The sequence below is a fragment of the Amphichorda felina genome (genome assembly GCF_050947745.1).
Source record: "Amphichorda felina strain 45539 chromosome Unknown scaffold_2, whole genome shotgun sequence".
NCBI classification, from domain to species: domain Eukaryota; kingdom Fungi; phylum Ascomycota; class Sordariomycetes; order Hypocreales; family Bionectriaceae; genus Amphichorda; species Amphichorda felina.
In genome coordinates this window covers 1,706,936-1,733,113 of record NW_028145048.1, presented here as the reverse complement: position 1 = coordinate 1,733,113, position 26,178 = coordinate 1,706,936, and the positions used below count along the sequence as shown (strand labels likewise).

The window sequence follows — 26,178 nt, the reverse complement described above, 5'->3', positions numbered from 1 at the left end:
GATACTACTAATCAAAGTACATTAACTGAATAGATAACCCATGCCGCAACCCTTCTCACCCCCCTGGACTTCTCCACCTGAGCTGTATATTTACAAGGAAGTATTATTACCCATATCTCGAACACCTTTTTTTGTTTTACCACCCGTCTCCATATCATGGTACCACGCCGCCATACAGATGGCCTCATCCCATATTAACGCCAGGGTGAGGTGTTTGTAGGTTTTCCCGAAACCACACCCTTGAGAGCTCCGAACATCGCCTCGACAATTTGCCGATGAGGCCGGACGTTCACCCTGTGTAAGCTCACACGCCAACCTGGGTCATGCTAGGCCGAGAAGTCCGGATGGAGCCACCGCCGCGCCAGCCCTTAACACTGAAGAAGAGGCAACCGCAGAAGGTGACCCAGAGGAACCACATGAAGGCAGTGCTGGCCTGGATCTCGCGGCAGCGCTTCCCGTTGTTGTGGGACCCGTAGCCGATCCAGGAGTGGCCCTCGTTTTCGACGTGGGAGCAGTCGACGCCCTTAAGCATGGATGCCAGGACGATGGCGTCGATGAAGGTGAAGAGCATGGCGAAGAAATCCAGGGGCAGGAGGATAATGGGCACAGCCAGGGCGGTGATGAAGGCGGCACCGAGGCCGTACAAAGCTGCCACCCAGGACCAGGCGGCGACGAACATGGTCCAGTTGATGGCCTTGGTCGCCGAACTGGCTGCGTTGACGTTGTTGGCCATGACATTGCCGATGAGGGCAGTGATGAGCAGCGTCCACAGCAGGGCTGTGCCGCGAAGGATGGCATTGATGATACCGGCCATAGTGATGGATTGGCTTGTTCTTGTTGTGCGACGTGTATGCTGGAGAGCTTCTGAGAGGAGCTGCAGCTGGAGCTGTGGGAATGAGAGGAGCTCGCGCGATGATCCAAAGCTGGAGCGGGAGTTCAGGAGGGAAGAACCTGGTAGCCAACGATGCAGAAACAGCTGTGTTGTCAAGTTTGCAAGATGGCTGGGATGCTCACACCATTATAGGAGGGAAGAGCAGTTCGATGATGCGCCTCTGAACCTTGCTCGCCCATCTCTTATGCTCCTTGTTGCTGCCGCTGTTGCTTCTGCTTCGGAGGCGTCGGCAGCTGCGAGCCAACGGACGAGACATGACCTCATCGGCGTCTCTCCCATTCATCGATTTATCCATTTCGGGGTAACTTTGCAATGGACAGCCCCAGAAGACAGCCACCAAAGCTTGATACCCAAGCAATTTCCAAGTGAATCTGCATTCTCTGGCTGGTGAGCTCCTAGATGCCACCGAGGGTCCCGGCTTCGAAGATCACGAGTTGAACAGCGACACTCGGCGGTTTTTTCTTCACCGCGTTCTCTCATCTCATAAATACATCGTCGAATGCTCGAGATCACCTACCCTCTTCATCTAGGGAAGCTTCATCGTGGCTTCGTGGAGCTTCAGTGGTGACCTCCGGTATACGGTGCGTTTCAGTTTGCGAAACAACTCTTCACCATTAAGGTGCATAGAACTTTTCATATCAGACTTTTACTCTGGCAAAGCTACCCATCGTGGCATTCCGGTCGGCTGACTCTTGGGTGTTGAGGCTCAAAAGGTGAAGCTTCGCCGACGAGGATCATATGCCGCGCTCTGTTGTCCCTGGATCCTACGTAAAAAAGAAAGGCCTCCCTCTTCATAGGGACACTTGTGCTCGGGATCCTTCGGCATCCCAATGCGCGGTTCTTCGGGTCGTTTACTGTCTTGTGACGTATTACGTTCCTCGCCAGGCTGAGCACCGATGTTTTTGGAGAGGCGTATTTTAGGCTTTGAGCGACGTTTGGGCGATGGAAGGTTAATAACCAGCCCAGTCTGAAGTCTGATATACACTAGGAGCAGAACTCCGACCACGGATCAGTGACAATATGCCGCAGCTTCCAGCTTCGAATTTTCTTCTAGAAGGTCGGCGATCGAAGAAACGATTCGGAGTCTAGCAACCCAGGCTTTCCCGCTCCTTAAACCCCACATAGTCCCGGCAACATGGAACGGGAAAGGTCTGTCTAACATTCTCCAACGAGAGAACTTCTATCGATGGCCTGACCCTAGTATTACGACTCTGTCTCGGCAATCCATAACTAAAACTCCATCAAATTTCAGCACCAGAGGATTCGTGGTTTTCCCCCGATCGAGTGTGAAATCTTCCAACGATGGAGGAAGCATGATTGGCACGAGAAGCTTGGCCCCGTGTCAGACAGCCGAAGAGCCAGCGTGAGTAATATGAAAAAGGGGGCTTCTACTAGGAGACTGATCCTTTCGGACTTCTGTCGGGTTAGTGCCAGCGGGTGGGATTTCCATAATAATCCCGGTCGATATAGAGTTTAACTACCTGTCGGACTAACATGATCCAGGAACATGACAGCCCGGCATAAGACCATCAAGGGGTGAGGATTTGTATATCACATCTCGTAGCCACGAGTATATTCTTTTTTTGTTGAAAAATATAACCCCTGGCGTGGGTCTCTTAGCTGGCATTGCTGGCTTTTATGTGTCCGACGCCGGTTAGGATCTATACCCACCATTACCAGTCGCCAACAAGCCTGTTTTGCAATCTCGAGTATGGCCCGTTGGGAGCGGGACCGGTTTTTTGACCGAAAAGACCCTTCAGTGGCGTCGTATCAGAGCCGGCGACACTTTCGTGACGTTGGTCGATGTCCTTGATGAAAGGATTCACTCCGCCAAACTGGGACATAGGAATTGGTGCGAACTCTGATGCTCCCCCGCCGATCATATCTTTCTCGAACCTACGTGGCGTGTGTATGGTCGTCTTCTTGCCCCAGATGACCTCCTCGTCGCTGATCATGGTCTCATTGGCCACTGCGGTGGACCGTTTGTACAATGTTGGACCATGGCCGTTCGCAACATCGGCGCCTGGTTTCCCAGAGACTAGAGTTATCAACTCATAGTGCTGGATTGTTTGGCCCGCACCAATACTGGGTCTGTCGTGACCTTGGGAGAAGTAGGCATATCCATCCCGGCGGGCGTGCAGCATGGAACCCGCCACACCACTACTCAGCCTGTCCACAAATGGCTCCACACCGGTAGCGAAGGGTGAATGGAGTGTAACTGCTAGATCTAACTCTTGCGACAAGTTTGCTGTGAGAGTGAGGCCGTCTTGGCCATCAGGAACCTCGTAGAGGGAGGTCATGTTGATTGGGTACCGGAAATGGGTTTGAAGCCTTGGCTCAGAGCCGTACGTTGAAGCGCCATCCCCCGTGTAGCTAGAATTAACTTGCTGGTAATATCCTGAACGTCGTATGAGACCGTTATTGATCATAGTGTAGGACTGGGACCACACAACCTTTGGAGCAGTCTTGTGATCATATGACGGATAAGACGACAGCGGATTGGACCAGACTGTGATTTGGCGACTGATGAACTGAGCGTAGTCTAATGATGTGGCGTCTATCTCTGTAATATCGGATTTGTAGTCCATGGGACCGACGTGGACCTGCGGTTGTTCTGGGAGCGTAGATTTGTCAGGGGCGAGCCAGGCAAAGATCTTGCCTGAGAGTACCCAATTGGATCCCACATGGACGAACTCGGGGTGTCCTCTATTTGTGTCATTGACGCCAAAAACCTCCATTCGTATGGTGTGCTCCTGGCCATCGCAGAGCATTCCGAGCCATGGGGTGATATCAACCTCAGTCTCCCGAAGGTCAAAAGCTTCAAGGCCGACCATGGGTCGGTGCAGAGGCGGAGCAATGCCACCAGTGAAAACGACGGGAAACGGCCAGACAAGTCCCGCAATCTGGCCGTCGATGAAGACACGTACCTCTCGGAAGCTGCTGAGACCCTGGAGCTCGTCACCGCCCGTGGAATTGAAGGAATCCGCCACGCTCTGGGGTACATTGGACCACCAGAATTCCTCTGATGCCTGGCCGGTGGCAGCGATAGTGAGGATGGCGGTCCTGACATTGCTGGGGAGCTTGACTGCTGCTTCCGCTTTGGTTCCAGGGAAAACAAAGGCGCTGGATGAGCCTTGAGAGCTCTTCTTAGCGGAGACTGGAAGGATAAGTTGGGCGGGTTCGCGAGTTGGCAGTTGGCGCGATTTGAGACTGGACTGGAAGAATGTGGCCTCTATGGTAACGTTGAAGGGGCCTGTGTATTTGTCGTTGATGAGGTTGCCCAGGTCGAAGATGAGAGTCTGGCTGCTCTTCCACAGAGACAAGTACGGAGTCATGTCTTTGAGAAAATACCAGACGATGCCGGGGTCCGGTGTCGGTTCAGCAGTGGAAGTCCTCCAGACTTCCACGTCGCCCAGCCACATTGTCGCTAGGCGATCGAATTGGCGGCCCTCGGAGGTGACAGTGACGTTAATGAAGACATTGTCGAAATCACACGATGGAGGTTCATAGCGTCCTTGACGGTGAGTCTAACGATGCCTAGCCTACAAAGGATGGAGCTCAAGACAACTTACCGACAAAAGGCTTGCCATAGCTGTTCCCGAAAGAGTGCTGCATCAATAGCACAGAGCAGGAAGCCAAGGGCTCGCCATTGTCGACAAACCTATTGCCGATGGCGAGACCTTGTTGAGTCCCAATGGGGCTCGTGACTTGGAAGCACTCTAGCGTATTTGAAGGCTTCGACTCTCTCCAGTACCACCCCGTAAGGTCATCCTGCTGGCTCACAATGCGGCTCCGTAAGGCTGCGGGAGCCAGTAGCTGAGAGCTGGCCAGGTTGGCGGCGGCTAACAGCGCAGATACCAGTCTGAACAGCATGGCTAGAGGTACGGATCTTCAAATGAATGAGGCAGTCATGATGTCCCAGGACAGAGTCAGGGTTCAGATTGGGGCAGCAGCAAAGAAACGCAGAATTACGAGTGCGCTTGGTAAATGGCAAATGGCGACAAGGAAATGTTGGGGAGGATGAGACACAGAGGCGGACGGGGTTCACGGGAAGGAGATGCAGAAGAGAAGAAACTATGCAGGAGGGACCCGTGGTGTGAAGTTCCAGTGTATCCAGGTACACGTGACAAAGATCCGAGGTATGATTCTCGTCATATCACTGAATGAATCACAGACATTAATGTATTTCGAGTTGCCAGCTGAAGAAGTACCATTTTGAAATGAAATAATATAAATTCTTATTGAACACCTTCGAGATCACTGGAGGTGAGTGGGGGTCATGAAGATGAAGTCATTGACTCATTAAGCTGAAAACACACGTATTCTTCTATGCCTAGTGCCTAGCCAAAGGTCCAGCCCTATCATTCTAAACTAGGCACCTGGCTGTGTATTTCCTTTTTCCGTCTATTTTTTTTTTCTTCTTATCTTCCGTTTGCTCTTGCTGCTTCCTCGACATTTGTTAAAAGTCAAAAGTTGAGGGGTATCGAGATCCATCCAGGGATCTTGTGCATGCTAAAAAAGAGTCGCGAGAGCAGCGCAAACAAGGTTGTCTGTCTCCGCCTTTGCACCTTCCCTCTACCCCTATGCACTGGCCGTGTCCCAGTAGCGTTTCCGCGCCAGGCGGGCCGTGGGGTTGTCGACGAAGCGGTGCTGGAAGTAGTTGAAGACGGAGAACTCGTCGCGGCTCATGACGTATGAGTCGGGGTGCGCCTGGACCTTGGCCCAGGTGTGCGCCAGGGCGCCCTCGAGGATCTTGCTGATGGTGGGGTCATGGCCGCCGTCGGGGCTCTCGCGCGCGATCTCAAGCGCCTGAACGACCGTGGCGTCTGAGGCTGGCGCCGAGGGAAGTGTAGGTGAGGGGGCCATGGACGAGGGAGCTGTGGATGAGGACATGGCGGGGGAGCTTGTGGTGGCGGGGGAGCCCTCTGACGAGGTCTGCACCAACTGGGCCTCTTGTACGCGGTGAGGCATGGGGCTGATGGTGTTGGGCGCGGTCGTAGGTTGTTGTTGAGTGTGATGGTTGTAGTCGAGGTCCTGAGTCTGGGGAGTGACAACGGACAGCATCACACGAGACTGGTTTTGTAGGTCGACCGGGGGTTGGGTCATATATTATATCGTATATGTGTGACCCTGATGGACAACTGGCGGTGGGCGTCGGGGTTGTGTGGGATGGTAGGGTGGGATGTGGGAGACAAAGGAATGTAGGGGCTCCAGTCCGTTGATGTGAGGTCTAAGACAGAGTATTGTGGTAAATTATTTCGTAGAGAGTTTCGTAAAAGATGAGAGGCTGGTAGTAGAAGGGAGTGGCCGCCATTGTCCAGAGAGCATACCCCTTCATTTATATACGATGTGAGTAGGTTACGAGATGGCAAAAACAAATGACAGAAACTCGTGGCAAAGCATCCGAGCAAACAAACTCGAGTCCGTCTCGAGTAGCGCCGGGAAATTAGTTGCCTCCAGGCACCTTCGGATGTACCTTCCCACCACTGCAAAGTGGGATAGTACCTACAATTATACTTTCTGCCTCAGTTTCACCACGCTGGCCTGGTGGGCCTAGAAAACGTGAGTTGCTAGTCTTCCGCGACTCATCTATCCGCGCCCCTGGGACCGACGAATGGCAAAGCCGGGAGCCAAAAAGAATCAAGGCCCTGTGACTGTGTCAGCTAGCATTTGTAAGTTGTAAAAGCTTAAACGTTCCCCGAGACGTGGGTGCAGTTGCCCACGGCCCATGCCTAGTGAACTCTATTCTATCTTTGGCAGATGAGAATCATGAGCTGCATACATATTACTGTAGGGAACCGTCCCGAGTCGCCGAGTCGTCGGGGATAAGCTATATCCGTAGGACTGTAGCTAGGTACTCACCGACTGACCGGTCCCCTTAAACCCACGAGGTGCGCTACACCAGTGTATCCGCCGAAGTCCATGAGGTGACGTCCCCACCCCACCACTGGCCACCTATGCTGTTAATTGTTGTTGGCTCAACGTCCGAATGCGTCGAGATTTTGACTTGGCGACTGCTGAACCGGAAGAAAAGGAGATGAGGGAAGCGAAAGGATAAACCGATATTCCTGTGATGTGATGATCCGACGCAGCTACGTCACACATAGAAGGGTTCCCGAATTCCCATTCCGGCCCTCAAGGTGGTCATGTGGCACATGTTCCGGCAGGATGGCGTCTCAGTAACCGTCAGATGGGGGCTGACTTCCAGCAGCGAAGCAGCAATAACCCGCCTTCTCCAAGCTCGCAGGGCCCTTCGGAATGACAACATTAGTGCGTGCCACCTGACACGCTATCAAGCAACAAAGAGGCGGTCTGCAGGTCGTTTGCCCAGCGAGCCGCTGTGACTCGAATTTAAGGTTCGGGGTTGCATCCACCCTTGCCATTTGCTGTCCCTCTGGGGCCCTGGGCCCTCCGGATCTGCAATTCGGCACCCCATCAATTGTTTTTTTCCTTGGCACTCTGCCGGCGGCCCGTGAGCTCTTTGTTGCCAACTTCCCAATTGTCTCTCCGCTGCAGCTTCACTTTCCTCCAGTGGTGCTAGTGAATGGCGATGTCTCTAAGCCCTTTCCCGGCATCCCTGGAAGGCTGGGAGGCATTAGTGGCCAGCCCAAGTTTGCCGACGGAGTTCGTTCTCTGACCCGGCTCCGATCCGGGAAAAGTGGGACGGGCTCACCGGAGGCCGAGGTACGTAAGCCCGGAGCCCTCCCGCATGATGCAGGAGTGAACCTTAAAAGAGGCTATAGCTCGCTTTCGCTTTCGTCCTGGCACATCAGTGGAAGAAACAGCCGGCGCAAGCTACTCAGATAATAGACGTTACCCGTTAGGAAAATAAAGTTTGACGGGATGCGTTAGCCAAGGCCCACCCGTTGGCTCGCACATGGTCGACCCTCCAGGCTCCATCCTACTGTGCAACCGCTGGTCCGCTCGTCGCTCGTTGATCGGCGACCTGGGAATAGCACCGGATAACTTGGAAGACGCGTTGCCAAAAGAAGCAAGCTCCCCGGTATCCCGCAAGACTACTTGAACACTTCGCACGAATTTCGTACGATATCCCCAGGCTAGTACTCTGCTCTCGAGTTTCGCCCAGCCAACCCGTCGCTACCGACCATGCCTGCATCACGAAAACTTTAAAATCTGGGCTTCCTGCTGCCGTCGCATCTCGCCGACACTGGCTCTCATCCCTCTGGTCGTTATGCTCGCAACCGCCGATATCTATACCGAGCCAGATCTCAATCGGGTATTTCGTCTACGGTGACAATAATGAACAAAGTTGAGCCTAAGTGGCATATTTCAACACCGATCAGAGCTGGATCAGACAAGTCCCTGCGGGCTTGTGATGATGCCAATGATTAGGGCGATTCATGACACAGAGCACACAACCACGTTCGATACTCTACCAGCCTCTGACAAATGCTTTTTGGAAAAAGTGATTTGTAAGTCATGGAAGAGGCATCCTTCCGTGCAGGTAATCGTAGAGGCTAGAGAAAGTCGATACACTACACTGTCAAAGTTTGGTCGAAGGCAAACGTAAGAGGCTATTTGCCCCCATAGCCTCTGTCCGTCCATATTGATTGATAAATTGGTGTTACAGTGTATTCTTGCGTATGTCGTAGTGTACAATAGTCTATAATTGTGTAGTGTACATCGGTATAAATGTGAGGTTGATTTGTGAGGCGGGTTGTGCGTGTGTGTGTGCGAGCAACACGGGATTTCGCAAACTTTGGGGCATGTTAATCGATGCTGATCCTTGTCGTTGCTCAGGGGGATTTGCGAATGGGTTTCCCAATGTTCCAGCCCCAGGATCGCAAGGTCTTGACCACCCTCGGAGTGACCGCGGCCGTTAGTGGTATGCGGACAAAGAAGAAGCTCTTGTGAATAGCATATGCTAGGGCGAGCTGCGTCGCCAAACCTGCAAGCACTCAATATCAGTCTTGTACTCTTGACGCTGAGGATGAGGTCGAACGAACTGGCTTCCTCGTCATGTCGCTCCTGGGCCTCCTCGACACCCCACCCGGCCATCTCGACCTTTTCACCCGCTTCCTCAGGAAGTTCTTTCTGGGTCTTACTCTTAAAGGCATCCCAGTATTCCCTGGCCTTGACTCGGATCGGTTCGGGGATGACGCTGGTGAATGTGGATACGACAAAGTGCTCGACCTTAGCTACCGATGATTCAAATGCGTCAGCTGTGACGCTTTCACAAGGAATGGCCATCGAATAGGCAAGGGAAACTCACCAACTCTCTCGGTGCCGACCGTCCGCACGAGAAGGAAGAAGAAGGGGTAATCGAGGATGCTGAGGACAAAGTAGACTACCACAGCCGCCTTTCCGTATTCTTTAGAGAGTTTCTTGAACCTCTGCCCCATGCTTAGACTCTCACGCTCCTCCCCAGTGCCCTTGCTTCTCCGCCATGGTGAGAAGCGGAACCCTCGCTTGGTCTGTCCCTGAATGATGGTGCGTCTCGTCGCAAAGGTCGGCCGCGTTGACCCATACTGCGATCTGCCTTGGAGGGTGCGGGAGGCCCATTGGTCCTGCTTCCAGGCCTTATTGGAAAAGTTCCTCGCCTGTGCGGAGAACATGTTCCTCAGTGTATCCTCCCATTGGGTCCTTTGGGTGGTTGCCCTAGCCGTACGCACAGCTCGAGGCACGGCTCCAACCCACGCCCGGAACATGACTGCTGCAACGTATCGCCGTTTGTAATTCGTCGGAAACTGGAGTTGGATTCGATCCACGCGGGTTTGATTGATTCAATTGATGCAATTCCTCGAGCGGCCGTTTTTAAACAGGGAGGTTCTCGGGATGGCCGGGTTGAGGCGAACGGGGATAACGGAGCTTCGGGGATCCGTGCGGAATTCTGGCCTCTGGGAGAATTGCGCGTAGCTGAGTAACGTAACGAGGCAGTGAGAGGCCGCAGTTACAGCATACCTAGCCTTCTCTTGAACTTGGCAACGGGTCAGGTGTTGCCCTTCGTATTGGCTCTGGGTGGATGACGGGAGAACGCGGGTGATGGAGGTAATAAGGTTGTTGGAAATTTTTGCCCATTCCATTTCGGGGGGCTAAGCTCCCTCTGCTCAGCGCGAAAATCGTTGATGTCAAGAGCTGTGGCAGGGGTCTTGGGGTCTTCCCGTAGTGGGGCACTTCAGTGACCTCACACCACTTGAACCCCAAGTCGATCTCTCTCCGTCACCATGTCACAATTGCTCGGACATTTTCCAGCTTCAGCCTCCGCGCAAATTAATTTGAGGCAATCCGTTGAGTGCCCACCTTAGCCTTGATGACGCACATTTCCAGCCTCCTGCCCTCCGTTTTCTCGATAGTTTCCAGACACAGCTTCCTTGAACTGGGCTATTTTGACAACCATTAGAACAAGTAGGTAGTAACGGGTCGCGCCAGTACTTGATGCCCAAAGAACGCCAGGGTTGGCTATGATGGGAAGCTGTATCTGTTCGAGAAACTGGAGCTTGTAAGCCGAATTCTAAACCTGCTAAGCAGTGAAACGTACCTTAGGCATAAAAAGTGTCCATGAGACGACCTGTTCAGCTTACGGTGAGCCGAAGTTGATAGGCGACGTTATAGGCGGTAGGGTAAGGTAGGTGACTACCTGCTCGTAGTCCTATGATTTTTTTTGCCGCACTGGATTAATGATGGACCTGCTATTCCTTCCTCAATTCCCACTGCCAATCTAGCGTTCTTTCCCATCTCATACCTAGTGGTTGTGAGAGCAACGGAAGGTGCACACGAGCGGACCGGCCACGTGCTGTCCCATCATGCAGGTGACTGCCAGCCGTCAACAATGTTCAGCGAATCTACTATTCATCAGCTCTCTCCGATTTCGGCCATGGAGCATATATTCTCCTAGGGCTTTTCGCTCGCAATTGTTGCCCTCTTCCGTCTTCGACCTCGCCTTCTGACCATCCTTTCGTTAACCGCTTCCATGTCCCTCGTTCGGCGATCCCCAGCCATGGCCTTGTTCCCAAGGCGTCTCCTCTAGTTCTCGATCTCTCAGTAATCGGCACGCCCGTTCAAATAGTTAGAGCCACTTCCTTTTTCTAGCCACAAGAGCTCTCCCTGAATCACTCTACCAGGGAAGCTAGGCGCATCTGCAGAACCGTCGCCTTTGTCTCTAGAGCACCTGCGGCACCTTCTATCCTGCGGGATGTTAGAAAGGTATTGTCTCTGGCACAAAAACAACCTCAATGTAGTTGAGGAGATAGACTGAAAAACTTCTAGCTTCATCAAACGAGATCTTTTGCTAAGAGGTATTCGACAAAGCTTTCCGCTGGCGCGCCAAGGGAATTCCTGGGCCATTCAAGTTAACCCGGGCGACCTACTCCCAGAAACTCTGATTTCTATCACAATGGTAAATCCGCCTTCTTTTCCATCCTTGGATGTAACATCCGATCCTTTCAAGATGCACCCGCCCACTTTGCTTCCGACTTCGACCTCGGCACCCCTAGCTGTCACTCGACAACAATATGACGATGGCAAACATGTCCCTAAAACCCCCTTTGTACCTAAAAATATGGTGTCCTGGACAGGAGAGGATGAGATCAGCAACAAGGTAAACGCCATGATAACGGCAAGCGAGGCTCTGAAGCCGCCTCCTGTTCTAGGGGAACCTTCCTCGGGCCTGAAGAGATCCCGATTTGTGGCTAAGATGGCGGGCGCTTGGGATAAGTTTCATTCAAGAGCTTTGCCCCCGGAGTCTAAGGCCTCAAGTAGTAAATACTCCATATAATGGGTTACAGACTTCAACTAATCTGACCAGATCCCATCCGGCAAAGGGGTGTTTCCTCGTCTCTAGCGAAGCCGATTCAGACCCCCGACATCCGACTCAACGAGAGGGACAACCTCAGTCGAAATAAGATTCAGAGGATATTCGGGAGTCGAAGGATCCGCAAGAAAGTGGCCGACAATAGCAAATCACTCAAGGGCGGAAAATCGACCAAAGACCAACCTAGTGATGCTGGCCCATGCCTCACGCCCACAACAATCGATGAAATGGACATTGATAGCCCTCCTTCAACCAACCCTTTTTTAATTGAAGAGAATTTCGAGGATGACCTCAAGTATAGGATCTTGAGTTCGAAACCGGATGGATCGTCTACCCCTCCTTATATGCTAGCCAGGAATAAGAACATCGTCTCTCCTGGTATCCCCGGCGATCGCCATACGCTCCGAGGCGAGCAGCGAGGCCATGGAACGGTAAAGAAACACCCGTCTCCGAACAGACAATATCTAGAAAACCTCGAAGTGGCGCTACAAAGATACAAGAAGCTCAAGATGTCAGGCGCAGACACAGGTGCCCTTGATGAGCTTACTGATGGTTTCCCGCCACGGAGGTTCCTGTCTCTACGGGATAGAAACCGATTAACTGCTCTCAAAGACCCCCCCAGGAGTCTTGAAGGTGTCATTTCCAAGACTCACCGATCGCAGAGCCCTCTTTCATCGAGACCAGGCTCACCCGTTACTCGACCGGTCAAGACTACGATGAACCAGCGTAAAGGATGGCGTCTAGCGCCACGATTTCGACCAGATGACGCTGAAGCCGATGAAATTGACGAGTTGCTATAGCCGGCGAGACCTACAAGAAGCTACTCGAGACAAATCTACAACTTCAACTTTCAGTGCTGCAATTGTACTTTAGAGCAGTAGATTCGGGACAACCGCACTTGAGATTCATTAGCGAAGTGTGGTCTGCCACTGCCACTATTGTGTCCATATGCCCCGACCGACGTCACTGGTGCCAATGTATCCTTACGATGCTACTCAGAGAGTCTCATTTAAAATACAAACACAATGGAGTCCACGCAAGATTGGGCAGTTTCGTTGTAAACAGATAAGGGAGAGTAAACAATTGCGTTGTTACAAACAAAACAAAACGCTGTTATAAGAGCTAAAGAATTATCAATGATACATAACAGATTACTGGTAACCCCCCAAGTGTGATGGGTCAGGCTAGAGCATCTGGTTCCGAAAACATGTTTAGACCGTCATGGATATCATCCTCATTCGCCTCATGTCCCTTTAGAACATTATGGGGTATCTCTTATGTGAAAAATGCGCCAATTAAAAGAAACGACGGCGGCGAGCTCCGCGACCATCAGTGCCATGCATGCGGCGAGTGCCAGCAGCCTACCAAAGAGTTAGCTCTGATACGGGGGTATGAATATCGCGGTGTGCATTGCTTTACCTTGACACCTGGTCGATGGGTAAGGCTGCCCTTGAGCTTCAGAAGAGCACCGCTGACCTTGTCCTTCATGGTCGGCCGGCGCTGGTGGTGATGGTGGTGATGGTGATGGTGGTGGACCTCGGCACGGCCAACAGGGGCACGCTTGACGGGGACAGCACGACGACGGCTGAAGAGGCCGCGACGGCGGGTGGTGGTGGCGGGTGCCGGTCTGGCGACAACGGCACGAGGGTGATGGCGATGGCGGTAGGCAAATGGCATGATGGGCAAGGGGTTTGATGTATGTGGTTTTTGGTTGTAGTACTTGGGAAGCTTGGACTGGTTTGCTTAAAGGCTTTGAGTTTGATGAGAAGGTTCGAGAGATACTCTAGGAATACGGAAGATTGGACGGGCTTTATAGTGATAATAAGAACTCATGTCAAAGGCCTAAAAGCTTGGAATAATACTACGAGTATAGCGTTGTGTATTTTCAGCCTGAGATATGATGCCATAGCCACCTGGTTTCCTGGTTCACCCAAGGGTTCAAGGGTCCAAGGGCCCTGCAAGATAGGCCGGGTGATGCCATGGCTGCCGATCGTGATCGCAATCCATGATGCGGCCCTGTCAGAATGCTCCCAACTCTGATGCCTCGATGCCCTAAAAGTTGGACGTTCGGTGGTGCATGTAGGACGGACGACGTAACCCCAGGCCTGAGAGAGGGTTGGAAACTTGGAAGAATGAGGGGACCCTGAAATTGGGGGTGGACGTCATCGGTGACGACGGAGTTGATTGGGTGGCGGATGGTGTTGGGGGTCCATGTCGGAAAAAGGATGATGCGGAGACCGGCCAGTTGGTGATGATGTCAAGTGAAAGTGGGGCACATCTTTGAACGGAACTGCCTCAACAAATGACCCTCGAGCTTGGGTTACTCACAGCATCGCCATGTCTGAACATTTCCTTTGCGGTTATCGGTCGCCACGCAAATTACGCACCTGTTTAATGGCCATGATTGAGCTTTCCCGAATACCTCGACTCGCTAGGGCATAGACTCGGAACGCCGTGATTGAATCTTCCACCGAACTGGCAAGGTGAACTACGAGAGACGCATGTGGTTCTTTGAAAGAGAACGCCGTCGGGATAGTCTGATGGGTCAATTACTACGTATAACATCAAACAGCGTTCGATATTTCAGAGACTAGCTAAAAGTGTGCTGCCCACAACTTGACCCGTCTCGGCCACCTTGACCTACACCACAACCTCGGGTCTACCTCTTTAGTATCCCCTAGGTGCTATGCGTACTATGGCTCGTATTTAGACGCATCCATCCTGGGATTGACACGTTGACCACCTGGCCGGGGGACTTCGGTGGTCAATATAAGTTCCGGCTCTGGACATTGGACCCACCATCCCTACAGCTCCAGGTCTATAGAAATGTTGCACGGAAAGTTGATTTCCGGGGGCTTTCAGTACCTACTTCCACTATCCTCTGGTATACCAGACGGTTGGTTCATCCTGGGTTTCTAAACAAATTTGGGCTGTCTACAGAAGTCTACAGGAACCGCACAGGGAGTTACACATTGGGCAGTCGACATGTATCTCGTCCTCGGGCTTCATCTGGCGACGCTTGGATCATACCGTCAATGCCCTTTGCATAGCATCTTGTGTAGCTCTTCCAGGTAGCCTCCGGCTCTGTGTAGGCTATGATCGTTCCCAAGCAGTGCTGCCATGGATATGAAGTCATCGATCGTGATCATCCAGGCATATATACACAGCGAGTACATGAACTTGATCCTCGTCTGCCTTTCGGAATCCGTGCAAGACATCCCTTCTCTTGATATCCTTTTTGGAGAAAACTGTATCAAATTCAAATTCACACGGCCCTCGGATAGACAGCCAACACCACACCATGGAGGGCCAGCTCCCAGACAAGAACGCGCTCAAGGACCGGGCCGCCAACGGCCACCCCATCACCAGGGCCGAGGTGTCGCACATTGCGTCCGAAGAATCAGACTTGACAGGCATGGGCCCAATAAAGAGTGGCTCCGCAGCCACGGCACAGAGCATACGCGACAGGCAGCAGAACTACGTCGAGATGGCGGGCGACGTGGCGCGCAAGCCCGCTGGCGAGATCACCAAGGAAGATGCCGCTCACGTGGCAGAGGGCAGAGGTGAGCATCTACACAGAGTTTGGAGACGCGGAGAAATCAAAAAGACAAAAATACCAATTACTCACAAGTTTGACAGGCCCGGGCTATGGGGGGCAAGCCGGTGAAGGGAGGTTCGATTGCGGCAAATCTGCAGTCTGTGGCCGATGGGAATGCGAAGTCGTGAGACATATCTCTCGATCATGACTACAGAGTACAGCGCAGTAATACTTGCACACCTCATTCACATAATGTCTGCTATCCAAAAGTATATACCGTCTAACAATGTGGTATATCTTGGCGTTTCTATGCTGTCTGAATCGGTGGTATCATCCTTTCATCAATCCAGCCTATCACTAGGGCAATGCTACTATTTATTCCCTCAGATTTGCCTTGATCTTGACAAGATCTTCCTCAGACAGCCCTAGGCCCTCGGTCACATAGCCGTCCCAGCCGCCAAAACGCTTCTTGAGGGCGTCCAAAAAGGCCTGCCAGAACTCGGCGCGTAGGCTGACGAGGTTGAGGAAGCCGGGTGTCTCGACGTCGTCAATACCGACGCTGGCCATGGCAAACGCGAGAAGTTTGTCACGAGCGGGCTCAGTGCCAATGCGCGATAGTAAGTAGTCGTAGACAATGTCATCGTGGGCCGTGCCGGCGAGGGCCTGGAGGAGACCGGCGACGACGCCAGTGCGGTCTCTGCCGGCTGGAGAGAGGATCTAGGTGAGCCCATCATCGCAGGTATTATCTTGGGAGGAGGAAGAGGGATAAGCGTCGTTACGAACCGGTGCAATGGAAGAGAAAGGGATCCTTGGGGCTGTCCCTGACGTGCTCAAGGATGGCGCGGATGGTGGGCTTGTACATCAAGGCGACGCTGAGCATCTGGGTGGCCCAAGCTGGCTTGCCGTCATCGACGGCGAACTTGGGCAGTTCAGGGGCTGGGTACTCGCCCTCGGTATCGAACCAGACATTTTCGATCCCGGGAATAACAGGGTCGGGGGCCCTGGCGCGCTCGGGTCCCCTGCGCAGGTCAAAGACCTTGGTGACGTTGGCAGACAGCCAGGCAACGGCGTCTGGGTCCTTTGCAGCAATGTCGAGGGTGCCGCAGCGGTAAACTCGAGCAGTGGGAAGGGCGCTACCCGGTACGGCGCCGGCGTCGCGGATGTTGATGAGAGACCGGGTGGGGATGAACGGGGAGGTGGAGAGGACGGGCAGGAGGGACTCGAGAGGGAGGGCGAGGCGGGTGTCAGTAGTAGCCAGAGCCAGGATCTCGTCACGAGTGGGGGAAGCCATTGTGCTGTGTAGAAGTGCTGACGATGAAGCGAGTGAAGTGGTGAGTGGTGGGTGAGTGGTAGGTGAGTGGTAGGTGAAGGTAGGTGAGGGCAAGTGAGAGCGAGATGGCGCGGGGCAATTCAGGAGGGAGGAGGAGGGGTGAGGGGTACTCGGAACCTTTGGTGCAAGGGTAGGTAGCCAGGCACTGGCTGCAATTGTTACTGTAGTAGGACTTGTATAGATGTCGGCACGGTGGCCGTTATTCTAGAGGCTTTTGTAGTCGGGCTAGACATGAAAGTTGTATGGCACGGCAGTGGGCGGCGTCTATACCGTCAAGTCGGGATTCAATCTGTCCGCTGGTGTGTAAGAAGTCGGGGGACCGGACAAGGACTCGGCCTTCGGTCGGATAGTCTCTTGGGTCCGCTGCCGACTATATAATACTATACAGCTAGAGTGATATATGCCAGAGGCAGATATGAGGCTTCATTGCTGTACGCTCATACGCCTAAATCAGCGTGGCACAAGAGGTACGTGCCGTTTCCCAATTAGGCAATTTACCTTCGGCTTTGGGACGGCGGTTTTACTTGGCCCGCGGCACCGCTAATCGTGCCATTGACCTATAAACATGAGTTTGGGTTCCAAACAGATACACTGGCTCATTGAGACTGTGTCTAAGAGTCATAACCATCGACAATGCTGCCAAAGGAAGCCAACCTCAATGAGTCCGATGTCGGTGGTGACCGGGTGTGAATCTGTGCTGGGGTGATAACAATCAAATGCTTTGACACGGGCAGTTGGATTGATTACCAAACTTACGACAGGAATATACCCATCTAGGAATTGTTTCTTATACTCTAGGACCAAAATCTCCTGACCTCGGAGAATCTTAATTGAGTTGACTACTTAGATAGGGAGCGCACCTGGGCTACATGTAGCCATGGCCTTCAAGTCCGTGGAAGTCGGTGAGCGTTATCGGCCCACAGTCGGATAAGCCAAATACCCTTGGGTCAAGCAACCCAGGCAAACATTCACAATATTTACGAATTGTCTCTCCCTGATCTCGTCTCTGCGTCATCAAAATTTCACTGCGGTGCCCTGGACATGGCAGCGTCCTCACTGCTGCGATGGGGCTTCGTCCTCCTGACTGCCCTAGTTGCTCTTGCCGTTGCCCTGCGCCTCCAACAACAGCCTCTTTCGAGCTTCCTTAGCTCGCCATCCTCCTCTTCACCAGCTGTCACACACTGCTACAAGGGGGTCAGGACCCACGATGAAGACAAACCCTCAGCGCAATGTTTCTCCGTTGTCGACGGCCTCTTCAGCCGAGTCCTATCTGAGGATGAGATCCCAGACTCTGCCGAGGAGAACTCGGGCTATGTGATCCCGGGGCTGTGGGATGGCCATGGCCACCTGCTGCAATACGGAGAGTTCCTCCACTCAGTCGACCTCTTTGGCTCCCAGTCCATCGAGGACGTCCGCAACAGGATCAAGGCCTACCTCAACGCAAACCCGGATGCTGGCACCAAGGACCAGTGGGTGCGAGGTGTCGGCTGGGACCAGACGGCTTTCGGACGCATGCCCACCGCTGCCGACATCGAACAGGACCCCCAGCTCAAGGGCGTCTACATGATGCTCGACCGCATCGACGTCCACTGCTCCTGGGTGTCCCAGCCCGTTCTTGACCTCCTGTCCGATCTGCCGGACGATGTCCCCGGCGGCGAGATTGTCCGCGATCCAGGCATGGGCGTCTTCTGCGATAACGCCATGGACCTCATCACAGCTATCTGGCCCAAGCCCACCCCGGATGTCAAGGCCCGCCAGGTCCTCTCCGCCATGGCCCGCCTCAATGAGGTCGGCCTTGTTGGTATGCATGACGCTGGCGCCACCCCGGGCAACCTTCGCCTCTACGACCAGCTCTCTGCCTCCGATGACTGGACCCTCCGCGTCTACAGCATGCTCGAGTGCGACAAGCGTAATGATTTCTGCCCAGAAGCCGCTGCTATCTCCCGACCTGCTGTCACCGACATCAACGCCAAGTTTGCCGTTCGCAGCGTCAAGCTATTCGCCGACGGCGCCCTCGGGAGCTGGGGCAGCGCCATGATCGACCCCTACACGGACCACCCCTGGACCTCGGGATCACTCCTCATCAACGCCTCCGAGCTCACTCGCGTCGCCACCTCCTGGGCTGCTGACGGTTACCAGGTCAACATCCACGCCATTGGCGACCTCGCCAACCGGTACGCCATTGACGCCCTCGAGACAGCCCTCCAGCAGCAGTGCCCCGGCAACAACAATGAAAACGCTGAAGATGAGGAAGAGCGTCTTCGCCGATGCCAGGCCGCCCACCGCTTCCGCATCGAGCACGCCCAGATTATCCATCCCGACGACCAGGCCCGCCTCTTGCGCCTCGGCATCATCCCCTCCATCCAGCCCACCCACGCCACCTCCGACTTCAAGTACGCCGAGTCGCGCCTCGGTACCGACCGCCTCCGCTCCTCCGCCTACCGCATGCGCTCCATCCTTCCTGCCAACCCCGTCCTGGGCTCCGACTTCCCTGTCGAGCCCCCAGATCCCTTCCAGGGCATCTACGCCGCCGTCACCCGCAAGAGCCCCCACACGGGGCTCGGTCCCGGCGGTGACGCCGACGAGGGCTTCCTGACCGACGAGACTCTGAGTCTCGATGATGCGCTGTGGGGTTTCACCGGCGGCCCCGCCTACGCGAGTTTCCTCGAGGGCAGGGCCGGCGTGATTCGCGAGGGTGCCTTTGCAGATTGGGTTGTCCTCGATATTCCCATTGAAGAGGTTGACGTCGAGGATCTGCGGAACTTGAAAGTTAGGGAAACATGGATCGGCGGCCGGAGGGTGTACTCACGGCCGAATTGATAGAGGACAAGGTAAGGAGCGAGGAAAATTGTGGCCGGGGTAGACTTGTGTTCTTGGTCTACCCGGAGACCTCCACTACTAGCGACGATAGACTAGACATAATCTAAGACTTTATTTACTCTGGTTTAAACTATCGTTGAGTTGATCCGCATTATAGTACTGGCTGCTCAGTAGCTATGTGGCGTTAAGGTCCTGTCTATTAGGGGGCTCAACGACGCTGCTTCTATGTAGTGAAGTACCCAAAGTTCCTAGTACGCCTGTCCCATCAGCGAGCTTGTGAGCAACAAACGCGGAGAGAAAGAAATTGGAAATTTGTCATCCCAGGAAGAAAAAAAAAGCTCCAAACTCCTCCAAAAAGCCCCTTAAGTAACCGCTAATATTCACGTTCCCTGGCGCCCTTGGGGCCATAGGCTTTATCATGGCTTGTGCGCCAGCTTCCCTTCAAACCATTTCGCGAATTTGACTGTTGGGATATCCACGGCGCGCCAGAAAATATCTGAGCACCAAATGACGGTCGGAACGACAAAAAGGGCCCCGAGGAAAAAGCCGGCCGCGTAGTTGTCGTCGCCCTCGACGCCCGTGATGCTATAAGCCCACTTCTCCCAGTGGTAGCCGAGCGTGTGAATCACAACACCGTGCATGAGGTAGATTGCGTAGGAAAGCTTGCCAAAGTACTGAACGACGCCGGTGTTGAAGAACCACTGCCAAGGGGGGCATCGCGCAACCGCAAAGATGAAGATGATGGCACCGATACCTTGCCAGTACCTGTATAATTCCTCCCCCCACCACGACGGAATCTGCTCTGTGAGCCAGACAAAACCAGGAGTTACCTCGCCACGGGCGTCAGGAAAGCATAGGAGGTAGAGCCCCAGAATGCAAAGCAGATTCCAAAACAAAGACTTGAGTAGCTGGAACGACTTTCTTGTTTGTTTCTCTTCGACTGGCAAAGCAGAGGGGGGTATGTGAGCCCCTCGGATATGATCCAACTCTGCAAGTAGATTGCCCCCGAGGAACAAGGTGAAATCCCACCGGGAGCTGCGCAACGTAAACCATGCGACAATGAGGACCGTGAGGATTCGGAATCTGGTCTGCAGTCGTACAGTGGCGACAAGTACAAGAAATAGATATAGGGAGCATCGGTATTCAATAGGGATAGTCCAAAGGTGAACGTCATAAACTGGATACAGTTAGCCAACGGTTTGGATCGGTAAAGAGCTCATATGAACGTACCGATCCTTGCGGCGTGGGGTTCCCAGTCCCACACGTGGATGAAACCAAACATGTTCCAAAGCCAGTCCCAGAACTGCGCATAACCATCGTCCCATCTCTCCATATGCTGCTCCATGACGTTTCTGTGGTATGCGGGATCGGTGGCGAATTCTCGTGTTAGTTCGTAGGCGCCCATTCGAGCAAGGCAAAGGATCATGAAGGTGGAAATCATGGGCGGAATGAACAGGCGGAACCAACGGCGGAATACCAGGGAGCCCATTGTAGAAGAGAAGTCTCCCAGGTTGTGGCTCCGGGCTAGTTTCAGGGGCCGGTAGCAAAGAGCGTATCCTGAGATGACGAAGAAGACGCAGACGGCCGCCGGTCCCTGGTAGAATAGGCGCAGAAATGGGAGCTTGAGAATGTAATAGTTCTCATCCCCGGCGCCCCAGCTCTGGCCAATCTTGAAGGCCTGGTAGGAGTAGTGGCAGAAGAAGACGAATAGGGCCGCAAGGCCTCGCATGCCGTCGAGGTAGGCGGTCGGGTAGAGCTTGGCCGGGCGAATCTGCTCCCGTGCATGGCGGCCTTGGAGAAAGCTGGGGACGAGAAAGATGATGAAGCGAACAGCCAGGGCTTTCCAGTAAATATTTCGGAGATAGATGAAAGGAGTGGTGAAAATGGGTACCCATTGGCGAACTCGGAAGCGCCTTGGGATACTGAAGGTGCCAGCGTCACTATCAACATCAGAAGCTGCCGTTTCTTCCAACAGGCCCATCTTCTCCTCATCGGAGAGGGATTGCCTCCGGTCGGAGTGCCCTGCCATTGTCCAGCAATGAAAGGTCACAGCAGGAGTCAAGGGAGATGGGGACTCCTCGTGGAGAGAGGGGCCAGCACGAGCAAGTGAGTACCAGACTCAGGAAGCAAGGAGCGAATAGGGAAAAACGAAACAGTCTCGTATTGCAAGAGAGAGAATTTAGTGAGTGACGAGAACTGGAACAGGGGGGACCAGATAAACGAGAGACAGACTCGAGTAGATGCTAAGGAGTGAGAAATCGAGAAGATCGAAGTCAAGGCGTCAACCTGGAGGAGGAGCAGGAGCTGGAGGAGGGTACACTGGAGCCGACTCACGGCTGCCTCCCCGTTCTCGTCTAGACAGCCTCGTAATATGAGATCTGCTTCGCTGATCATCGCTGGCCTAGATTCCAGAGTCTCCAGCGGCTCCAGTTATCAGCTGTTTGGTGCGGTAGGTAATAGTACACAGCAAGGTACGTTGCAACCTGTTTGCATTTCCAGCTTAGCACCTGGAGCCCCAACGGGCCCAACCGCCTTCCGCGATGGCTAGCCGCTACCTGCGTTGTACCTGCCTTGTCTCGTAAGTGTTGTAAGTGTACCACATTCCACTAGAAGGTGCGACGCTCCTTGTCGTCACTTGACTGAGAGACCTCGCCTTCATAGGCCGATAAACCCAGTGCTGTGCCTCATGGCCGGCGAGATCCCTAGTAGCCGTCAAGCAGAGACCAAGGTACCAGAATTATCTATTCACGTAGGCTCGCTGCGTACGGATATCGTACGCCACAATTAATCTCTTTTCCTCGAGACTCGAAGTTCAAAGGGATGCATGTAGGAGACGGATCGGCAATTTGGACCCACCACTCGGCAAAGGCCCCTGACATCGTGCGACGCAGCGTCGTAGCCGTCCAGCCGGAGACGGGTTTCAGAGGCCATCCATCGTCTGGGCATGAGGAGTTGATACCACATACGAAGTTGTTCGGAAACTGACAGACGCGCAAAGCAGAGACGATGGGGCCGGTGCCAATATATATCTAAATGCTTGGCATTGGACGTTGGTGTCAAATCAAGGTAATGACAGCATTGTTCCGGGTGGACTCCCGGTTGCCGGCACAGCACCGACCGACCGAACGCATAGACACAGTGGGGATCATTCCTTTCGAGTTTCGACAATCAACACGGGCGTCATAAGATTTTTTGGGGCTGGAAATGGAACACAAGGAATTAGGGAATCAGGGAATCAGACAATCAGACAATCGAGAATTCGGGGCTCCTCGCACTCCTCTCGTCGGGTCGCCATCGAGCTACGACCCGCTCATCAACACACTATCAAGACAAGCATTTCGTTTTCGGACGGTGAAATACCTATGGTATGTCTGCCTGACTGTCCCCGGATCCCAGCTTCCTAAAGTCCCTGTTCCCACACAAATCCGATGGGGAAGTTCGCCCGCCAGTGTCACCACTCTGATACTCGCACTACTACCACCAGCATGATCACGATCAACAAAAGTCTCAAAAAATTGACCCTAACCTATGATTATTCGTACTGCCAGGCGCTATAGGGACCCATGCATGCTAGCCATTGATTTTACAAAAAGGAAAGAAAAAACACAGGGTGACTGATTTCATTTGTCAGAGGGGAGAGGCGAAGCGGTTTAGGTGTGTCAACTAAAACTCTCTAACTCTTGCCCAGACGCCGGTCTCTCCGACCTAGCGAATACGTCCCATAAGCAAACCCCTTTCCCATTACACCACCAGAGAGAATGTCTCATTGCGCCGCGTAGTAGTACAGAGTAGTAAGCAGTTAATCTTGGTAAATCTCTGTTGACGATACTCTCTTGGGCAGGCAGCATGGCCACTGTTCCCCGGTGGGCAGGTCGCTGGACTCGATCGGGGATCACAGGGAGAAAGACTAAACCCTCGGTCCCCCGAGGCATTAGTACTGTCCCTCCCTGACCGTCTGACGTCGTCCATCTATTATTGGGCGACCAAATTCCTGGCAAACCAGGATAATAAGGCCTATCAGGATTGAGGAGTCGATGCGGCGGCAGCCCCCCCGGCAAGAGCAGCTTCATGACAGGTCTTGCCGTCTTGGCCAAAGCTTGAACTCGGTCCCATTTTAATTGCCTTCGGGTCGTCGCTGCGGAGCACTTCAAGGGCCCTGTCATGGTGCAATACGTAGGTACGTAAGGTTGGCTATCCGTAAGGTACAATATTGATCCGTAGAGCTGACGACTCTACATAGAATCTAGACTCTTGCAATTTTTATACTAGCTTTAGACTTCGCTAATAAATCCTCCTAAAAAAGCAGGACACTAAAATAAATGTAATATAAAACTAGATGTGTCGCTACGCGACTGAAGCGTCAACAGATATCTATACAGGTACCTGTTGAACAGTAAAGAACGGGAATACTGCTCCGTACGACGTCTTAACTTGTGTAAACCGGGATGCTTAGATAGATGTGAGAGACGCAAAGCCTAGATAATTCTTCACGAAGAAATCATCAAGTCATATTTCTCAAACAAGACATATTGTATTCATTTGTCTTCGCAAGAATGCCGCTATATAATCAGAAGACATCGCCGTAATTTTTTTTTCAATTAAGCAACCAAACGCCGTCCCGGACTCCTGATGCACCCATTCGTTCCATTTGTTTTTTTTTAAAAAAAAATCATGACACACATCTGACCCATCAATGCTCCAGCCAGTCGAGGAACTCGGGAGTGAAGTAGCTAACGACGATGGTAGCGCCGGCGCGCAGGATGCCCTCCATCGTCTCGAAGGCCATGGCCCTGAGGTCGAAGACGCCAGCCTTGGCTCCCGCATGGATCATGGCGAACTCCCCGCTCACCTGGTACGCAGCCACCGGCATGTCCCTGCCGAGCTCCTTCGCGTCGCTGATAATGTCGAGGTACTGGCTGGCCGGCTTGACCATGATGATGTCCGCGCCCTCGCCAATATCACGCGTGATAGCCCGGCGGGCGAGACCCCGTCCGCCCGGGGGCAGCTGGTAGCACTTGCGGTCGCCAAACGAGGGTACCGAGCCAGCGGCATCTCGGAAGGGTCCGTACAGGCATCCGGAGAACTTGGCCGAGTAAGACATGAGCACGGTCTTGTGGGAGATTCCCTCCTCGATCAGCTTCAGCTTAATGGCGCGGATGCGGCCGTCGTTCATATCCGACGGCGCAACACACTGTGCTCCGGCCTTGGCGTAGGCAACGGCAACGTCGGAGATGCGGTCTACCGAGAGCTGGTTGTTCAGGCTTCCGTCATCACGCAGGATGCCGCAGTGGCCGTGGGACGTGTATTCGCAGAGGCATACGTCGGCGCAAATGAAGAGCTGGGGAAAGCGGCGTTGGAGGAGGCGGATGCCCTGGATGACGGGACCCTCGGGGTCGTCGGCAGCGCTGCCGAGCGCATCCTTGGTGCCGGGCCTCATGGGGACGCCGAAGAGCATGACGGACCGCAGTCCCTTTCGGATGAGAGGCTCGAGGAAGGGCACCAGCTTGTTAAGACCAACCTGGTACTGTCCGGGTAGCGACGGAACGAGGACCATGTCGTCTGGGTTGTCGGTGATGAAGAGAGGGTAGATGAGCATGGACTGCCCCGGAGTCAGTATGCGGTAGCCAATCTAGGGCTCCCAGAATGGGATTTTGTTAGGCGCGTACCTTGGTCAATTGGCGCTCGGCTTGCCATGACCGAGCCAGGGGGTGGAAGTAACCGCCATGAAGCTGGCTAGAGATATCGCCAGAGATGCTGACGCTCGTCGCGGAAGTGCTGGCGTAGGACATGGCGCGCGAAACATGCGAGGCGCGGTCGTCGACGGTCGACACGGAGGGGGCGCCTGGGCGGCGAGGCGCGGGGCCATTGCCATCCCGCAGGCTCAGGTCCTGGACGAGGCTGGAGAAGGACATGGTGACACTTTTGGAAAGAGGAACTCTGGGTTCCCGCGACGGCGATAGGCGCTGGGGGTGGTCGTTCCGTCTCGTGGTCTCGAAGTCGACTGGGAGTTGGCGGTGAGAGTTGGCGGTGGGCGGTCAGTGGTTGGGTGGCGGGGTCCCAAGTGCTAGTAACCTGGAATACCAGCAGAAATGTTCTGTGGTTGGAATGTGGATGAGACGTGAACGGTTTCTCAAGGCGACCAAATGCTCCTCGCCAACAGCGATGATGGGTGGAATGGGGGATTGGGAAGGAAAACTCGTCTGAAGGGCTGAAAAGGAGGAAGAGGTAATATTAAATGCACATGATGACTCGGGGTTTGAGACGAAACGGCAGCGAACCTTCCATCGTTTTTCTCGGCCTCGGCTTCGCTAACAGGCCTCGGAGAGCGTTCGGGATGCGCGCAATGGACCAATGGGAGCCCCCGATTTTCCAATCCTCACGCCACTTCTCCAGGCGCCCGCCCTACTTCCCGCACTGCCCGCACTGGACCGCTGGGCCACTTGTGCCACTGCTTCACTTCACTGGTCAACTGGCTGAGTCTGGCTCCGAATTGGGTGGCGGGTGCTTTGAGAACCCCCCAATCGGCGTGTTCACCCATCTTGACTTTGCTCCGTTCCCGATTGCCAACCTGAGGCGTGGATCTCCTCCGCGGAGGCGACTCTACTTGTTTCCCCGGCCGCTTCCAATACCCGCGAGTCACACATGCACCCTCCGTTACCTATTCAGCTGCTGTAATCTTTCCATCCCTTCTATTGGCAGTATCGCCCCAGCGGTATTACTCGTACCCGTAGGCAGCTTGCTTCACTAAGTATTGCAATAGTCGGCCTCGAAACCAGAGCCAGAGATAGTTTTCCCGTCTATGTCGTAAATGTACACACAACTTAGCC

The 26,178-nt window shown here is 53.7% G+C and overlaps 10 protein-coding genes across 10 annotated transcripts; 3 read left to right on the top strand and 7 right to left on the bottom strand.

The window, feature by feature from the left end:
- Positions 1 to 304: 304 nt before the first annotated feature.
- ACO1O0_002095 (marvel domain-containing protein) lies at positions 305 to 814 on the bottom strand (the record flags this gene model as incomplete). Its single annotated transcript, XM_083191572.1, has 1 exon — positions 305 to 814. One exon carries the CDS (start codon positions 812 to 814, stop codon positions 305 to 307), a length of 510 nt encoding a protein of 169 aa, XP_083052786.1.
- Positions 815 to 2,565: 1,751 nt separating this feature from the next.
- On the bottom strand, positions 2,566 to 4,765 carry ACO1O0_002094 (uncharacterized protein; the record flags this gene model as incomplete). Its single annotated transcript, XM_083191571.1, has 2 exons — positions 2,566 to 4,406; positions 4,465 to 4,765. 2 exons carry the CDS (start codon positions 4,763 to 4,765, stop codon positions 2,566 to 2,568), a joined length of 2,142 nt encoding a protein of 713 aa, XP_083052785.1.
- Positions 4,766 to 5,473: 708 nt separating this feature from the next.
- On the bottom strand, positions 5,474 to 5,956 carry ACO1O0_002093 (uncharacterized protein; the record flags this gene model as incomplete). Its single annotated transcript, XM_083191570.1, is given in 2 exon segments — positions 5,474 to 5,932; positions 5,948 to 5,956. 2 exon segments carry the CDS (start codon positions 5,954 to 5,956, stop codon positions 5,474 to 5,476), a joined length of 468 nt encoding a protein of 155 aa, XP_083052784.1.
- Positions 5,957 to 8,649: 2,693 nt separating this feature from the next.
- NAT2 (uncharacterized protein) lies at positions 8,650 to 9,561 on the bottom strand (the record flags this gene model as incomplete). Its single annotated transcript, XM_083191569.1, has 3 exons — positions 8,650 to 8,801; positions 8,830 to 9,051; positions 9,126 to 9,561. The coding sequence occupies 3 exons, from the start codon at positions 9,559 to 9,561 to the stop codon at positions 8,650 to 8,652; spliced, it is 810 nt and encodes a 269-aa protein (XP_083052783.1).
- A 2,065-nt stretch (positions 9,562 to 11,626) lies between these two features.
- On the top strand, positions 11,627 to 12,463 carry ACO1O0_002091 (uncharacterized protein; the record flags this gene model as incomplete). Its single annotated transcript, XM_083191568.1, has 2 exons — positions 11,627 to 11,630; positions 11,658 to 12,463. The coding sequence occupies 2 exons, from the start codon at positions 11,627 to 11,629 to the stop codon at positions 12,461 to 12,463; spliced, it is 810 nt and encodes a 269-aa protein (XP_083052782.1).
- Positions 12,464 to 14,964: 2,501 nt separating this feature from the next.
- On the top strand, positions 14,965 to 15,389 carry ACO1O0_002090 (uncharacterized protein; the record flags this gene model as incomplete). The annotated part of the gene is made up of 2 exons (XM_083191567.1): positions 14,965 to 15,243; positions 15,303 to 15,389. 2 exons carry the CDS (start codon positions 14,965 to 14,967, stop codon positions 15,387 to 15,389), a joined length of 366 nt encoding a protein of 121 aa, XP_083052781.1.
- A 187-nt stretch (positions 15,390 to 15,576) lies between these two features.
- Positions 15,577 to 16,492, bottom strand: ACO1O0_002089 (protein-tyrosine phosphatase-like protein; the record flags this gene model as incomplete). Its single annotated transcript, XM_083191566.1, has 2 exons — positions 15,577 to 15,905; positions 15,985 to 16,492. The coding sequence occupies 2 exons, from the start codon at positions 16,490 to 16,492 to the stop codon at positions 15,577 to 15,579; spliced, it is 837 nt and encodes a 278-aa protein (XP_083052780.1).
- A 916-nt stretch (positions 16,493 to 17,408) lies between these two features.
- Positions 17,409 to 19,351, top strand: ACO1O0_002088 (amidohydrolase 3; the record flags this gene model as incomplete). Its single annotated transcript, XM_083191565.1, has 2 exons — positions 17,409 to 17,433; positions 17,484 to 19,351. The coding sequence occupies 2 exons, from the start codon at positions 17,409 to 17,411 to the stop codon at positions 19,349 to 19,351; spliced, it is 1,893 nt and encodes a 630-aa protein (XP_083052779.1).
- Positions 19,352 to 19,767: 416 nt separating this feature from the next.
- On the bottom strand, positions 19,768 to 21,380 carry ACO1O0_002087 (acyltransferase family-domain-containing protein; the record flags this gene model as incomplete). The annotated part of the gene is made up of 2 exons (XM_083191564.1): positions 19,768 to 20,105; positions 20,582 to 21,380. The coding sequence occupies 2 exons, from the start codon at positions 21,378 to 21,380 to the stop codon at positions 19,768 to 19,770; spliced, it is 1,137 nt and encodes a 378-aa protein (XP_083052778.1).
- Positions 21,381 to 24,041: 2,661 nt separating this feature from the next.
- On the bottom strand, positions 24,042 to 25,263 carry HEM2 (porphobilinogen synthase HEM2; the record flags this gene model as incomplete). The annotated part of the gene is made up of 2 exons (XM_083191563.1): positions 24,042 to 24,950; positions 25,018 to 25,263. The coding sequence occupies 2 exons, from the start codon at positions 25,261 to 25,263 to the stop codon at positions 24,042 to 24,044; spliced, it is 1,155 nt and encodes a 384-aa protein (XP_083052777.1).
- Between the last annotated feature and the right edge of the window lie 915 nt (positions 25,264 to 26,178).